At 37.9% G+C, this 17792-nt stretch overlaps 1 protein-coding gene across 3 annotated transcripts in view; it reads left to right on the top strand.

Moving 5' to 3' along the window:
- NLK (nemo like kinase) overlaps positions 1-17792 on the top strand; it is a 191780-nt gene that overhangs the window by 104987 nt on the left and 69001 nt on the right. For all 3 annotated transcript variants that reach the window (XR_002825451.1, XR_001121533.2, XM_004385384.3), the window contains exon 3: positions 6810-6865. Coding sequence is in view for 1 of the 3 variants with exons in the window: in XM_004385384.3 (XP_004385441.1) it covers positions 6810-6865 (56 nt within the window). In the remaining 2 variants the exon portion in view is untranslated. The remainder of the gene's footprint in view (positions 1-6809; positions 6866-17792) is intronic.

Raw genomic sequence — 17792 nt, 5'->3', positions numbered from 1 at the left:
GATTCTGCTCTCTCTACCTCACTCATCTACACTTGTGTATGCGTGCCCATACACACATAATTGCTAAATGATCAGCATGGGAAAGTGATGTTTGAGTTTTTTTTCATCAGATCCTTTGAGAATCTAATGAAAGTTATGAATCCTCTCTTGGGAAAATGCACACACAACTTTCACATCATTTTAAGCTTTACTAATCCTCTAAAGCCCACTCAGAACACCGTTAGGGTCCACGGATTCTTGCTTAAGAGTCCCTGCAATACAGGTCTTGGGCTTTTTCTTGTCCTTAGTCAATAGCACTAAGCGCACAATGAGTAGTCAGTCTATTTGAAGAGTGAATGAGTGACTAAGTAAATGAATGAGAGTGACACGAAAAAGAAATCTCAGAGTCTGTGATCGCCCTTTTGGGGTTACTTTTTCCAATATTTTAGCTCTTGTGTACTCCTAGAGAGGGCTGCAATGAGGCAAGGAGGAGGTAATGGAGGCAAAGAAAGATTATTCATTTTCCTTTGTATAGTCTCACCTAACTCAGACAAGGCCTCTTTTGGTTTGTAAGTTGTTGTTAGGTGCCATCAAGTCAGTTTCAACTCATAAAGTGACCCTGTGTACAACAAAATGAAACACTGCCCGGTCCTGCACCATCCTCGCAATCGTTGTTATGCTTGAGCTCATTGCTGCAGCCACTCTGTCAGTCCATCTCATTGAGGGGCTTCCTCTTTTTCAAGCATAATGTCCTTCTCCAGGGACTGTCCCTCCTGATAACACAACCAAAATATGTGAGACAAAGTCTCGCCATCCTTGCTTCTGAGGAGCGCTCTGGCTGTACTTCTTCCAAGACAGATCTGTTCCTTCTTCTGGCAGTCCAAGGTATATTCAGTATTCTTCCTCAACACCATAATTCAAAGGCTTCCGTTCTTCTTTGTCCTTCTTATTCATTATCCAGCTTTTGCATGCATATGAGGTGATTGAAAATACCATGGCTTGGGTCAGGGTACACCTTAGTCTTCAAAGTGACGTCTTTGCTTTTCAACCCTTTAAAGCAGCCTTTTGCAGCAGATTTGCCCAGTGCACAACATCATTTCATTTCTTGACTGCTGCTTCCATGGGCATTGATTGTGGATCCAAATAAAATGAAATACCAATCTTTTCTCCTGTTATCATGATGTTGCTTATTGGTCCAGTTGTGAGGATTTTTGTTTTCTTTATGTTGAGGTGTAATTCATACTGAAGACTGTTGTCTTTGATATTCATCAGCAAGTGCTTCAAGTCCTCTTCACTTTCAGCAAGCGAGGTTGTGTCATCTGCACATCAAAGGTTGCTAATGAGTCTTCCTCCAATCCTGATGCCACATTCTTCTTCATATAGTTCAGCTTCTCGGATTATTTGTTCAGCATACAGATTGAATAAGTACGGTGAAAGGATACAACCTTGACACACACATTTCCTTACTTAAACCATGCAGTATCCCCTTGTTCTGTTTGAAGACTGCCTCTTGATCTACATGCAGGTTCCACATGAGCACAATTAAGTGTTCTGGAATTCCCATTCTTCGCGGTATTATCTTTAATTTGTTATGATCCACACAGTCAAAAGCGATTCATAAGTAGTAAAAAATCATACCAATTTGGCACCAATAGTACCCTTTTCTGAATGCAGACATGCTGTTGAGCTGCAGACATCAGTAATACTAATAGTTCTGGTATGCAGTGTGAAAAGCGAAGGATACTGTAGAGGCAGGTTGCTTTCCAATGGATTTGATTTTGTTTGTTGTGTGCCTAAAGTTTGTGGTACTGGGCAGATTCTTGATGCATATAAAATAATAGCCTGTCATGTTCATGAATTGGAAGACTCAATGCTGTTACTATGCCTGTTGTGAGCTGTATATTCAATGCAATCCAAGTCAAAATCCCAGCATGGTTTTGTATGTATGTGTGCATGGAAATTGACAAACTTATTCTAAAATTTATATTAAAATCAAAAGATACAAGTTAGCCTAGATAATCTTCAAGAAGTTGTACAGACTTGGAAATTCACATTATCGGGATATCGAGATATATAAAGCTACGGTAACTGAGGCAGCACAAGCAGAGACAGATAGATTAATGGAACAGAATAGTCTATAAACTGACATGCATATATATGTTCACTTGATTTACAAGAGAGACACTACTGCAATTCAGTGAGGAATGGGTGGCCATTTCAATAAACAGTTCTGAGTCTATTAGATATTCATATGGACAAAAAAATGTGCCTCAACCCCTACCTGACACCATACACATCGATGAATTAAAAATGGATCATTAGGCCTAAATGTGAAAAGTAAAATAATAAAGCTTCTAGAATAAAACATAGGAATATATTTTATAACTTCAAGATAAGCAAAGACTTAAATGGACAAGTGAAGCATTAATCATTTTAAAAAATGTTAAATTGGACATCATTAATATTAAGAACTGTTCATCAAAAAGTTACCATTAAGAGAATGAAAAGACAGACCTCAGACATATTTCTAACAAAAGACTTGTTTTCAGGATATATTATGTATTAGAACAAATTTTAAAATAAGTATTTGATGTTTGAGGAAGACAGTTAGATGCAATCAGTGTTTTTACTTGATGTTCTTCAGACTGTAACTTCTGTATTTAAACATCATACATCCTGTGAAGAGCTTCTACAAATAACGATTTTTTACCCATCAGTAACTTAATTAGGAATTTTACAGAAGATAACCAAATGGCTGAGAAGCATATTAAAAAAGTGTACAAAGTCATTAGTTGTCAGAGAAATGTAAATTTAAACTACAATGAGATACCACTATAAACCTGCCAGAATGGCTGTAATTAAAAAGACTGACAGTGCCAAGTGTTGGCGAGAATATAGAGCAACTGAAACTCTACTATTGCTGATTGGAGCCTAAATTTGTAAAACTGCTTAGGAAAACCAGCAATTTCTGTTAAAGCTAAATATACACCTGCCAAAGGACAAGGTTTCTGCTCTTTGGAATACACTCAGAAGAAATGAATGCATATGTCCACCTAAAGTTGAGCAAGAATGTTCATAGCAGCTTTATTCATAATAGCTAGAAAGTGGAAACAGCCTAATGTCTGCCAGCATCACTCTGGATAAATACAGTGTGGTATATTCTATTCATATAATACAAGATAATACTACACATATTGAACATCAAGGAAAAGGATGAACCACTGATCCACACAGCATTGTGGATGACTCTCTCAGGCATAACAGTAAATAAAAGAAGCCATGTGCAAAAGGCTCCACGCTTTATTGTCAAGTTGTATAAAGTTTAAGGACAGGCAAAAGTAATCTGTAGTCATCGAAGTGAGAATAGTTGTAACTTCTGAACAGGCATGAGTTTTGACTGGAAAGGGATAAGGGGACCTTCTGGGGTGTTGGAAATGTTGTATTTCTTCATCTGTGTTGTGATTACAGAAGTAGGACTAGGGATGTGTGTCTTTGTGTACAGGTGTTAAAGTAAAAACTCATCAAATTTTATGCTTAGGATTTCTGTACTTTACCATGTTACAACTCTGTTTAAAAAAAAAAAAAGTAATAACATAGTCTCTACCTTAAACAACTTAGAATCTATTGGCAGTGAGAGAATGTTGCAGAGGGAGGTTCCCTAGCTCCTTTATTGAATTGTTGCTGGGTGCTGTCGAGTTGATTCTGACTCATAGTGACCCCTAGCAACAGAGTAGAGCTGCCCCATAAGGTTTTCTAGGCCATAATCTTTACAGGAGCAGATTGCCAGGTCTTTCTGCCACAGAAGTGCTGGGTGGGTTCTAGCTGCCAATCTTTCGGTTAGTAGCCAAGCACTTAACCATTGTGACACCAGGACTCCTTTGGGACTTAACTAAATTCCTTGTGCCTTATTCTTGTCTTTGAATCCTTGTTTCTTGGCAGATTAGAAACTCAGTAAATGTATGTTTTATAAATAAATAGTTGAATTTCTTGTTATATTTACAACTGAGTTATTAACAGCAGTAAATTTTTTTTTTTTTTTAAGGGCTAACTGAAGCTAAGCCATTTGCTAATAATGTAACCAGTTTATAGTGAATCTTAACATCATGGTAGTTAAAATCCTAAAAAGCAGCTACCATAATGACCTTTGGAGTTCTTTTTTGGGTGGGGGGGTGTTTTTTCTGTTCATCATGTTGTTCAGCTCTCATCACATAATTTGTTATGACCCACACAGTTGTATATGGTTTCCAGATTTTTCCATTCATAGTGACCTTTTGTCCAGTTCTTAATAGATTTGAAAAATGTGCCAAGACACTGGTAATAACTGTCATTGAAGGATGTAGCTTTAGTTCATTTTTTAATTAGACAAGTCTGCTTAATGTTTTTTTTTGTTTTTTTTTTTTAAAGATCTTTGAAGAGCTGGTGATATTTTGGGATACTCTGACTGTTTAGAAATCTTTACAAGTGTCCTTCTATTTACACCATAAGGCTAGTTTCACACTTTATTCCCACAAATAGTAGTGGGTTATATAGGAACTCAGACTACTTAAGTGGAGAGTCAGGCATGAAGTCTGGAGTTTGAAACTGCTACTGTTCCTTCTCACTTATTTACATCACTTCTGAGACTCCTGGATCATTCCTACTGGTCCTAAATACCACTTTTGTCACCTGGAGCACTGTGGAATACCACCCTCGATAGATATTTGGGGTGGAAAGAGTAAGAGGATAAAACAAAAGGCATTTAAAAAATACAGGCAGAATTTTAAATATTGTACCTCTGAAGCTAACAATCACAGCTAAATGCTGTAGTGCAAATGCCTAGCCATGTTTTGTATGGCTTTTCTACAAAAAAAGCCCTCATCAAATATGGAGTAGGAAAACCTCATTCTTCTTTATCAAGGTTTAAAATGTATGGTTGTCACTTTCCTCTAGATAACCTCTAATTATAGCAGATAGATTTGAAGTGTAAAATAGCTTTGTCTAATGGACGCTGTCACTCATTGCATTCTGTTTTCCCCCAAGACAGGATGTATGTTGTTCAGATACAGAGTTTAGAGTCCGAAAGATGTCAAGTAAAATACTAATTTCTAACTGTCTCCCTCAAGCGTCAGATATTCATGTTAAAAATTGTTCTGTCACATAATGAAAAATAAATATATGTAGATTCATGATACTGGCATATAGCTTAAAAAATATAGAAATAATTTATCTTTCATGTGATAAAAATTATTCTTTGAAAAGGGTGGAAAATCTATTATTTTCTGTTTATACTAAAATTCTAAGTATAAACATTTTAATTCAGAAGATAGACATTTCTCATAAAACATCTGAACTATCTTAAAATCTCTGTTTAGCTGGTTTTAATGTAAGTGAAGGCTCTTTAATTATAGAACAGTTTAATTTAAAATTTTAAAATGAGTTCTTGACTGAAATAAGAATAACCTTTAAAAATGAACTAGGTTTCTTAAACTAACAAACTTGAAAATCATAAGACAATTGGAAATTTGAACCCTGGATATTTGGTTAAAAAATATATTAAAATTTTAGATTTGATCATTGTATTTTTGTTAAAGTTTTTATCTTCTAAAAATATTTACTGAAATATGTATGGATGAAATGATAAATTGGGTTGCTTCAAAATTGTATAGGTAAAGAGTATAGATGAAACAGAATGGCCACGCACGGATGACTGTTAATACAGCTATTGAGTACAAAGATATTCTTTATACCATTCTGTCCGCTATTGTATGTTTGAAATTTTCCATTTAAAAAAAAAAAACAAACAACTTTAAAAGCTGTGAGTAGCAGGGAGATACTAAGTTAAAGATCAGAAAATCTGAACTTGTACCACATAGTTTATTTCCTGTTATAACTTCTTCCATGTCCCTTAAGGCTGGTATTTCTCATTAGCAAGATAGGTTCAAATTCTTAGATTTTACACAATAGATGGGACTTAAAAAAGAGTAGCTGGACAGCTGGTAAGGGAAGTAGGCCTATTTGTTATGTTTCAGTGGCAGAAGTTGCAATGATAGTATGCTGCTTTTATAAAGGACTGAATTTCAGGTGCCTTAAGGTCTTTTTTTACCACCCTGGTGACTTCTTGTATTGTATTTGAAATAAAATTCAAAATGTTTAACGTAATTTAAAAAGATTTTAGTATGTTATATCCCCTATCTTCCTCTCCTATTTTATCCCAGGCTGTTTACTCCCACCTGCTATGTTGCATAAGTGCTGGTTTTTATGTTTCTAGAATCTGCCTGGTTCTTTCTTGCCTCGATACATTTATATTGCCTACTCATTGGAAACCCAGGTGATGTAGTGGCTAAGAGTTTGGCTGCTAACCAAAAGGTCAACAGTTCGAATCCACCAGGCACTCCTGGTTTGATGCCTGCCTTTCCCCTATGCATGAGAATAGCAGTGATATCTGTTTTGTTCCTCAGTATAACCATAGAGCCTACCACAGTGCCTGCCAGGGTAGAAAGCACTTGAGTAAACGTTCATTGAACAGAGGAATAAATGAAGGAATGGTAGATATGGCTCCTCATTCTCTTATAGCAACACTGATTGTTAAAAATAGTGCATTTCTTTCCAACACTTCCTTTTGTGCATGTGATATAATCCAGTTGCCTCTCTCATTTTGGTTTAGGTAGAATTGTCTTAATGCTTAGTACTCTGAGTTTCTTGATGGATAAAGTCAGTTAATTTCAGTGGGCAATTGTAACCAAACCTTAAATCATTGAAGAGTTAGTAGTATTTACTTGTATTTATGATGTTACATTTTGTTTCCTTTTTAGTTCTCTAAATTTGACTTTTTTTTCCCCCCCTTTTCTCAGGTACTCTCTGCCCTTGACATACTCCAGCCTCCACACATTGACTATTTTGAAGAAATGTATCCTAACCAGGGAATGTGAAAGAAGGGGACAATTTTTTTTTTTTTTTTACTGATTTGCTCTTCTAGCACCTTTGGGGTTCATACCTTGAAGTGTATTGATATCTACCTTGCAGAAGTGCTTGAATATTTGGAACCAGGTAACTTTGAAATCCCAATCATTCTGGCAGAGCTCAGTGTTTTCAATATATCCTTTGTGGTAATACCACAAAACAGAACTTCTGAACAGTTATCTTATTTAATCCCCACCCAGCCTTATGAGATAGGTTATTAGCATCACCATTTTGCAAATGAAACCAGTGAGGCAGCTGTGTTATAGTGGAATCCGATAAAGTGCCTGTCAGTCAAGAGGATAATACTGCTCTTCCTTCTACCATTTGGGGTAAGATGCAAATTAACACGCTAATGTAAGCTAAATGTTCTGAGTTCCTTGAACTCTGGTGGTGATGATAATAGCCAATAGCCATCACTTATATAGTTTCTATGATATGCCAGACGGAATTCTAAGTTTTTTACAGATAGGAATTTATTTAATCCCTATGTTAAAAAAAAGAAAGAAAGGAAAGAAAGGCTCCGGGAAAGATGTTATAATTATTCCCATTTTACAAAAGAAGAAATTGAGGGACAGAAGGTAAGAAACTTGCCCAAGGTCACAGAGCCAGTAGATGTTGGGATTGAGCCTCAATCCCAGGGAGTCTGACTGCATAGTTTTGCTCTCAACCACTACCTATAAGATTTTCTCAAGATAGAGGCTTTAACATTCTCCTGTTACTACTGTTAATGTCTGAAAATAGCATGTTAGGTAATGTGGACAATAATGAACTGTAAAACAATGCCTGGTATAGCTCCTGGGACTGTGCATGAAAAACACTTGGACACAGGTTAACCTACCTGATATTCCTAGGAAAAGTGTCACCATTTACCCTTCTACATTTAAACTTTAAGATAGGGAATCCTAAATCATTTAATTTGATGAGCTCATGGTAGTGCAATTTATTCGTTAAAGGCTTTTTAATTAACGTTTTAGGCCTGTGATTCAGAATGGAAACCATTATAATCGTGTGATACTTTTACTGATTTAGGAGTGAGATCAATTAAAATCTCATTCTTACACGGGTGGTAGGTAATTCCATACTTGAGTATCATGTTTGCTAATTTTCTTAGAAACTAGCAACAGTTACGAGCTTCCATAAGAGAAAGAGAAAGCCTAGGCTGGCTAGGAAATTGAGAGACCTTATACAGTGTTGTAATTGTCACTGACCAACACAGTTGGGATGTTTTGATCTGATAAGCCAAAAGCTCTTGAATGCTATAATTCTCGATGATACTTTAATGCACAGATTCTTTCAGGAACTAAACCCTTTGTGTAGTAAAGGGTTAACTCAGCAGACTTAGGTGCTCAGACCCTACATGTTCCAAAGAAAGGACTGGTCCATGACTAGTTCTGGCTAATAAGATTGTCTTTGTATACCTGAGACCTTGGGCCTGGTCAGATAGTTTATGCTAACAGTGTGATTTATGATGAACACTTCTTTTTGCTCACCTGTGGCCCTGAGCCACACTGTATCAGTTTAACCTCTTGGGGGAAATCCATATACTAACTACTGAGTAACTAAAGTCAGTCATGTGGACTTTCCATACCTACATGACTGGCTCCCGGTAAAAACCCTGCACACCAAGGCTCATGTGAGCTTCCCTAGTTTGCAACATTTGCACGTATTGTGGCACATATCACTGCTGGAAGAGTTAAGTGCTTCTGTGTGACTCCAATGGGAGAGGACAACTGGAAGCTCATGCCTGGTTTCTCCTGGATTCCACCCTATGCACGTTTTTTCCCCTTGCTGATTTAACTGTCCTTTTGCTGTAATGAACTATAACTATGAATATAATACCTTTTCTGGGTTCTTTGAGTCCTTCTAGTGAGTCCTTAAACTTGAAGGTGTTTTTGGGGAGCCCTGACACATTTTTAACCAAAAAAGTGCAAAATTAATCTAAGGGTAGAAGAATTTTATAAGTTCTTTTCTCCTCAACTATGGGTCAGTAAGGTCCCTAGGTGGTACAAATGGTTTGTGTTTCACTGCTAACCTAAAGGGTGGCAGCTCAAACCTACCCCGCGGTACTGCAGAAGAAAAGGCCTGCCTGGTGATCTGCTTCTGTTAAGATTACAGCCAAGAAAATCCTGTGGAGTATGTTCTACTCTGTAGCACATGGGTCTCCATGAGTCAGAATGTACTCAACAGCAACTAACAACAACAATGTGGGTCAGTAATGGCGACTTAAGAGAAGGCACCAGAAATTCCATTTTACAGACTTCTTGAAAATTACCTGTCTCCTCACCGAAGAAAAGGAAGGATCTGGTGGCAGTGGGGCAGCCCTTGTTTCTTTCAGCAGAAATACCTTCCTACATCTGGTCAGCAACTTTTAGCTGATGTGAAGGGGAATCTACATACTAGAAGGCATTCCTGTGAGTATGTAGTACTATCTCTGCCTCTTTGGAGATAAAGTTGCTGACATCAAACCTTGAAATTAGAAGAAATCTCATTAACTATTATAGGTTGTGTTGGGGGTCCCCAAGACCACCCTCACGTTAAATGATTTACTAGAAGAACATGCAGAACGCAGAAAAACTGTTGTACTCTTGGTTACAGATTATTACAATGAAAGGATACAAATTAGGATCTGCAAAGGAAAAAGGTGCTTAGGATGGAGTCTGGGAGAAGCCAACAGCACTTAATTCTCCCAGCAAAATAAGTGACAACATGTGCAAATGTTGCCAGCCAGAGAAGCTTACCCAAGCTTTGGTGTTTAGAGTTTTTATAGGAGGTCAGTCACATAGGCATGGACTGCCTGTGTGATAGACCTTAGCTACTCAGTAGCTAGTATATGGATTCCCCCAAAAGGTAAAATGGATACAGTGTGGCCCAGGGCCCCAGGTGAACAAAAAGATGTGTTCAGCATAAATCACACTGTTAGCATAAACTATCTGAAGTGTACCAAGGTCTCAGGTATACAAAGACACTCTTTTCAGGCAGGATATTTCAAGGGCTTAAAGGTTAAAGACATTTTGGAATGTGCAAGAACAGCCCGGGCTACTGAGTTAACCTTTGCTACACATGGGCCATCTATGAGGATAAAATGTTTTCATATAAGATAAGTTGGTGAATATGAGTATATTTAATAAATATGAAGTATATTTAGGCTCTCTTCACTAAACGTGTAGCTAATTCATTGTGTTCATTTTGTGCCTTATCTTATAGGTCAGGGAAAAATTGTTTATATAAGGCATTAATTTTGTGTACTTGGGTTTCTCATTACTTTTTTATAATTTATTGTATTTTGTTCTTGAGAATATGCACAGCAGAACATACACCAATTCAACATTTTCTACATGTACAATTCAGTGGCATTGGTTGCATTCTTCAAGTTGAGCAGCCTTTCTCATCCTCGTTTTCTGAGTTGTTCCTCTCCCATTAACATAAACTCACTGCCTCCTAAAGTTCCTGTCTGACCTTTCAAGTTGCTGTTGTCAGTTTAATCCCACATAGATAGATCTTAAAAGAGCACAATGCTCAAGGCAGACATTCTTTACTAGTTAAGATAAACTGTTGTTTGGTTTTAAGAGGACTTCAGGGAATATTTTTGATTTAAGGTTTAAAGATTATCTCAGGACAGTAGTTTCAAGAGTTCATCCAGCTTCCATGGTGCCAGAAAGGCTAGATTCCATGAGAATTGGAAATTATATTCTCTATTTTCCCCCTTTTGATCAGGATTCTTATATAGAATCTTTGATCAAAATGTTCAGTAATGGTAGCCAGCCACTATCCAGTTCTTCTGGTCTCATGGCAAAGGGGGCAGGTGTTCATGGAGGTAGTTAGCCACACATTCCATATCCTCCTCCTATTCCTGACTTCTTTTTCCTCTGTTGGGTTTGTCATTACTTTTAAAACCATATGTGTTGCTATAAGCAAGGAATTCTTAGCCGTCTATTGTTATTGACAATAATTCTGAGTCTGGGAGATCCTTAATTCATTATTATTTCAAATACATGCAGAGCAGAGGAAAAGTTACCATAGTTATGATTTAAAACCATGAGTAGCATAAGTGGTATAATTGCTGTTAGTAGCTTATTCCAGCCAATTTCATTAACGAGCAGAATCTTTAAATGAAATACCCCTTGCAAAAATTGTCCATGAGTGTTTAAGTAATGAACCTTTGCAATAAAATATTTGTGGGACTCGAGGCGGGGCCAAGATGGCAGAGTAGTGAGACGCTTCTAATGGACCCTCTTACAACAAAGACCCGAAAAAACAAGTGATTCAATTACATAAGGCAGTCTAGGAGCTCTGAACATCAAAGGCAGAGTTGAGGAACCGGACTGAGTGGCAGGGGGGAGAGAGACAGTTCAGAAGCTGCAAGGAGTTGCCAGACCTGATTTGGTGGGAGCCTGAGCCCTTCAGGACTGATCACCTCGGGGGTGAGCAGTGAGGCAGGCAAGCGGTGGTGGTCGGGAGGTGCGTTTTCCGCACCGGGAGAGACCCAGTGCCAGAGAGTCTACATGGCCACTCAGAACCAGTGAGAAGCAACCCTCGATCAGGGAAAGATAAGTAATTACATTCAGCCTACCGTGTGGATCAAAAACACCCCCATTTACCTCCCCACTCCCTGCTCTGCACTGGGTCCCGGACCAGCTTTACCAGTTGCAGAGTCCCCTGGGCCAGAAGGAGGATCCATCACACGCCTGCAGCCATTCTCCCTGCCTTGGAGAGTAAACAAATTAACAAATGGGAAAAAAATAAACTCCCGGCTCCCCTAAGCCAAGAACCCAGGATAGGCACAGCTCCTTTGCCAAGGCACAGGCATAAGGAATCCACGGACTTTGCCTTTCCCCCTGCATAGACTTGTGTGGGCCCATCTCAACAGTGTAGGCCCTCACTACCGCAGTACAACAGGGTGTATACTGGAACTCTAACTTCAGCTGTTTCAGCTGTGAAGTGACAGGTTCTTGACATTTGTTACTGCTCTACCTGTTGAGCAGGGTCTTCGTGTATCTACATCAGGGGTCTGAGGACTGGAGGACCCACCCACGCCACGTAGCCATCTGTGATAGGGGCCCATGAATAAGATATGCCACCCAGTCCTTACAGCCAACAGCATTAGGTGCTCATAGTCCAGCTGCAAAACCCACTGACCTACACACTCTAGGGAACAGGGACATGCCTTCCTCCTGGACACTTGGGGGCGGCCGTCAGCCCCCTGCCTTGCTCAGAGTGTGTCCCCCCACTGCAGCCAGATGCCTGTGCCTACACCAATCACCCATGCCTGTCTAGGACTGTAGGTGAGAGACTACACCACACACTTGCTGGCTATCTACCTGGGCACCTGAGCTGAATCCATACAGGAGGAGTGGGCGGACTCCTGAGCTCACGTACCTAGTAACTGATCCAACCACCTGGTCACAGGACTTTAGAGCTTCAAAGGTACCAATAATCAAATTAGCTCATCCGAGCAGCTTATTTGGGCATATCAAAACAAGACGCTAGGACACAGTAAGCAAACATAAATAAATATGATAACTTATTGATGTCTCGGAGACAACAGTCAATATCAAATCACATAAAGAGGCAATCCATGATGGCTTCAGCAAGCTCCCAAAATAAAGAATCTAGATATTTTCTTGAAATTATAGGAGGCAAAATACAAAAGATTAGTATACAGAACTCTTCAAGAAATTAGGAAGGAAATTAAGCAAAAGGCAGAACATGCAATAGGGTAAATTAAAAAAATTAGAGAAGAGCATAATGACAAATTTAACAGGCTGCAAGAATCCATAGAGAGACAGCAATCAGAAATCCAGAAGATTAACAATAAAATTTCAGAATTAGACAACTCAATAGGAAGTCATAGGAGCAGAATTGAGGCAGTGGAAGTCAGAATTAGTGAGATTGAAGATAAAGCACTTGACACCAACTTATTTGAGGAAAAATCAGGTAAAAGGATTTAAAAAAATGAAGAAACCCTAAGAATTATGTGGGACTCTATCAAGAGGAATAACCTATGAGTAATTGGAGTACCAGAACTGGGGAGGATAACAGAAAATACAGAGAGAATTGTTAAAGCTTTGTTGGCAGAAAACTTCCCTGATACTGTGAAAGATGACAAGATATCTATCCAAGATGCTTCTCGAACCCCACATAAGGTAGATTACAAAAGAAAGTCACCAAGACATATTATAATCAAACTTGCCAAAACCAAAGATAGAGAATTTTAAGAGTGGCTAGGGATAAACAAAAAGTCATCTACAAAAGAGAGTCAATAAGAATAAGCTCGGACTGCTCAGCAGAAACCACGCAGGCAGGAAGGCAATGAGATGACATATATAAAGCCTTGAAGGAAAAAAACTGCCAGCCAAGAATTATATATACAACAAAACTGTCTTTCAAATATGATGGCAAAATTAGGGCATTTTGAGATAAACAGAAGTTTAGGGAATTTGCAAAAACCAAACCAAAATTATAAGAAATACTAAAGGGAGTCCTCCGGTTAGAAGATCGGTAACAGATAACAACCCAAGACTAGAACACAGGACAGAGCAACCAGGTATCTACCCATATAGGGAAGTCCCAAAGGTAAATCAAAGCTAAAACACTGAAAATAGGGAAACATGCCAATATGTTGTCATATGTTTAATATGACAACATTAAAACAAAAAAGAGGGACTTAAAAAATGTAGACATAGATTTTTCATATGGAGAGGAAGTCAAGGTGATAAGAAGAAATAAAAGACTGGTATAAACTTAGAAAAATAGGGGTAAATATTAAGGTAACCACAAAGGAAACAATTCTACAAGTCAAAATAAACTAGAAAAATATAAAGACTCAGGAAATGCAAAATCAACAACAATGAAAAGGATGAAAAGAAAATATATAAAGCAAAACAACTCAGCACAGATAATTAAATGGAACAAAGAAACTGTGAACAACACACAAAAAAAGACATCAAAATGACAGCACTAAACTCATACCTATCAATAATTGCACTGAATGTAAATGGACTAAATGCACCAATAAAGAGACAGAGAGTGGCAGACTGGATAAAATACATGATCCATCTGTATGCTGCCTACAGGAGACACACCTTAGACTTAAAGACACAAACTAAAACTCAAAGGATGGAATAAAATATATCAAGCAAACAGCACTCAAAAAAGAGCAACAGTGGCAATATTAATCTCTGACAAAATAGACTTTAAAGTAAAATCCACCTCAAAGGATAAGAAAGGACACTATAATGATTAAAGGGTCAATACACCAGGAGGACATAACTATAATAAATATTTCTGCACCCAACAACAGGCCTCCAAAATACATAAAACAGGCTCTAACAGCACTGATAAGAGAGATGGACAGCTCCACAATAGTAGTAGGAGACTTCAACAAACCACTTTTAGTGAAGGACAGAACATCCAGAAAGAAGCTCATCAAAGACACAAAAGAGCTTAATGCTACTGTCATCGAACTTGATCTCATAGATGTATACTGAACATTCCACCCAACAGCAGCCAAGTATACTTTCTTTTCCAATGCACATGGAACATTCTCCAGAATGGACCACATGTTAGGCCATAAAGCAAGCCTGAACAAAATCCAAAGCTTCGAAATATTACAAAGCATCTTATCTGACCATAAAGCCATAAAAGTAGAAATTAACAACAGAAAAAGCAAGGGAAAAAAATCAGACACATGGAAACTGAACAACGCCTTGCTCAAAAACTACTGAGTTATAGAAGAAACTAAGGATGAAATAAAGAAATACATAGACTCAAATGAGAATGAAAACACATCCTACCAGAACCTTTGGGACACAGCAAAAGCAGTGCTCAGAAGTCACTTTATAGCAATAAATGCACACATCTAGAAAGAAGAAAAGGGCCATAATCAAAACATTAACCCTACAACTGGAACAAGCAGAAAGAGAGCAACAAAAGAAGCCCTCAGGTGCCAGAAGAAAGGAAATAATAAGAATTAGAGAAGAATTAAATGAAATAGAGAACAGAAAAATAGTTGAAAGAGTTAACAAGACCAAAAGCTGGTTCTTTGAAAAGATCAACAAAATTGATAAACCATTGGCGAAACTGACAGAAGAAAAACAGGAGAGGAAGCAGATAACCTGTATAAGCAATGAGTTGGGTGATATCACAACAGACCCAACTGAAATGAAAAGAATCATAACAGAATACTATGAAAAATTGTACTCTGACAAATTTGAAAACCTAGAGGAAATGGACAGATTTCTAGAAACTCATTATCTACCTAAACTAACACAAACAGAGGTAGAACAACTAAATAAACCCATAACAAAAGAAGAGATGGAAAAGGTAATTTAAAAACTCCTGACAAAAAAAAAAAGCTGTGGCCCGGATGGCTTCACTGGAGAATTCTACCAAACTTTCAGAGAAGAGTTAACGCCACTACTACTGAAGGTATTTCAGAGCATAGAAAAGCATGGAATACTCCAAACTCATTCATTCTATGAAGCCAGCATAACCCTGATCCCAAAACCAGGTAAAGACACCACAAAAAAAGAAAATTACAGACCAATATCCGTCATTAACATTGATGCAAAAATCCTCAACGAAATTCTAGTCAATAGAATTCAGCAACAAATCAAAAAAATAATTCACCATGATCAAGTGGGATTTATACCAGGTATGTAGGGATGATTCAACATTAGAAAAATAATCAACGTAATCCATCACATAAATAAAACAAAAGAACCACGTGATCTTATCAGTCAATGCAGAAAAGGCATTTGACAAAGTCCAATACCATTCATGAAAAAACTCTCAACAAAAAAAGGAATAGAAGGGGAATTCCTCAATATAATTAAGGGCATTCACACAAAGCCAACAGCCAACATCATCCTAAATGGAGAGGCTTTGAAAGCATTTCCCTTGAGAACGGGAACCAGACAAGGATGCCCTTTATCACCACTCTTATTCAACATCGTGCTGGAGGTCCTAGCCAGAGCAATTAGACTAGAAAAAGAAATAAAGGGCATCCAAATTGGTAGGAAAAAAGTCAGAGTATCTCTGTTTGCAGACGTGATGATCTTATACATGGAAAACCCCAAAAAATCAATAAGAAAACTACTGGAACTAATAAAAGTTTTCAGCAGTTTCAGGATACAAGATAAACATACAAAAATCAGTTGAATTCCTTTACACCAGCAAAGAGAACTTAGAAGAGGAAATCAATACCATTAACAATATCCCCCAAGAAGATAAAATACTTAGGAATAAATCTAACCGGAGACGTAAATGATCTATACAGTGAAAACTACACGACACCACTGCAAGAAACCAAAAGAGACCTGCATAAGTGGGAAAACATACCTTGCTCATGGATAGGTAGACTCAGCATTGTGAAAATGTTAATTCTACCCAAAGTGATCTACAGATAGAATGCAATCCCAATCCAAGTTCCACTGGTATTTTTTAACAAGATGGAGAAACAAAGCGCCAACTTCATATGGAAAAGGAAGAGGCCCCGAATAAGTAAAGCATTACTCAAGAAGAAGAACAAGGTGGGAGGCCTCACACTACCTTATTTTAGAACCTATTATACTGCCACGGTAGTCAAAACAGCCTGGTACTGGTACAACAACAGATACATAGACCAGTGGAACAGAATTGAGAATCCAGACATAAATTCATCCACCTATGCGGAGCTGATATTTGACAATGGCCCAAAGTCCATTAATTGGGGAAAAGACAGTCTCTTTAACAAATGGTGCTAGCATAACCGGATATCCATCTGCAAAAAACTGAAACAAGACCCATACCTCACACCATGCACAAAAACTAACTCAGAATGGATCAAAGACTTAAATATAAAATCAAAAACGATAAAGATCATGGAAGAAAAAATACAGACAATGCTGGGAGCCCTAATACATGGCATAAACAGAATATGAAGCATAAGTAACAATGCACAAGCACCAGAAGAGAGACTAGATAACTGGGAGCTCCTAAAAATCAAACACTTATGCTCATCAAAAGACTTCACCAAAAGAGTCAAAAGACAACCTGCCGACTGGGAAAAAATTTCTGGCTACAACAAATTCGATCAACGACTGATCTTTAAAATCTACAAGATACTGCATAACCTCAGCAACAAAAAGACAAATAACCCAATTAAAAAACGGGCAAAGGATATGAACAGGCACTTTGCCAAAGAGGATATTCAGGTGACTAACAGACACATGAAGAAATGCTCACGATCATTAGCCATTAGAGAAATGCAGATCAAAACTGCAATGAGATATCATCTCACCCCAACAAGGCTAGCATTGATCCAAAAAACACAAAATTATAAATGTTGGAGAGGTTGTGGAGAGACTGGAACACTTATACAGTGTTGGTGGGAGTGTAAAATGGTACAGCTACTTAAATTGATTTGGTGCTTCCTTAAAAAGCTAGAAATAGAAGTACCATATGATCCAGCTATCCTGCTCCTTGGAATATATCCTAGAGAAATGAGAGCTGTCACAGGAATAGATACATGGACACCTGTGTCCATTGCAGCACTGCTCACAATAGCAAAAAGATGGAAACAACCTAGGTGCCCATCAACGGCTGAATGGGTAAACAAATTATGGTATATCCACATAGTGGAATACTACGCAACAGTAAAGAACAACGATGAAGCCGTGAAACAACATGGAGGAATCTGGAAGGCGTTATGCTGAGTGAATTTAGTCGCAAAAGGACAAATATTGTATAATTACCACTATTACAAGAACTCAAGAAAAGGTTGAAGCACAGAAGAAAACATTTTTTGATGGTTATGAGGGTGAGGAGGGAGGGTGAGGGTTATTTACTAACTAGATAGTAAGTAAGAATTACCTTATGTGAAAGGAATGACAGCA

The sequence above is a fragment of the Trichechus manatus genome, unplaced genomic scaffold (assembly GCF_000243295.1).
Source record: "Trichechus manatus latirostris isolate Lorelei unplaced genomic scaffold, TriManLat1.0 scaffold00138, whole genome shotgun sequence".
NCBI classification, from domain to species: domain Eukaryota; kingdom Metazoa; phylum Chordata; class Mammalia; order Sirenia; family Trichechidae; genus Trichechus; species Trichechus manatus.
The sequence above is the reverse complement of the archived record's forward strand: the minus strand, read 5'-3'. Positions and strand labels throughout refer to the sequence as shown.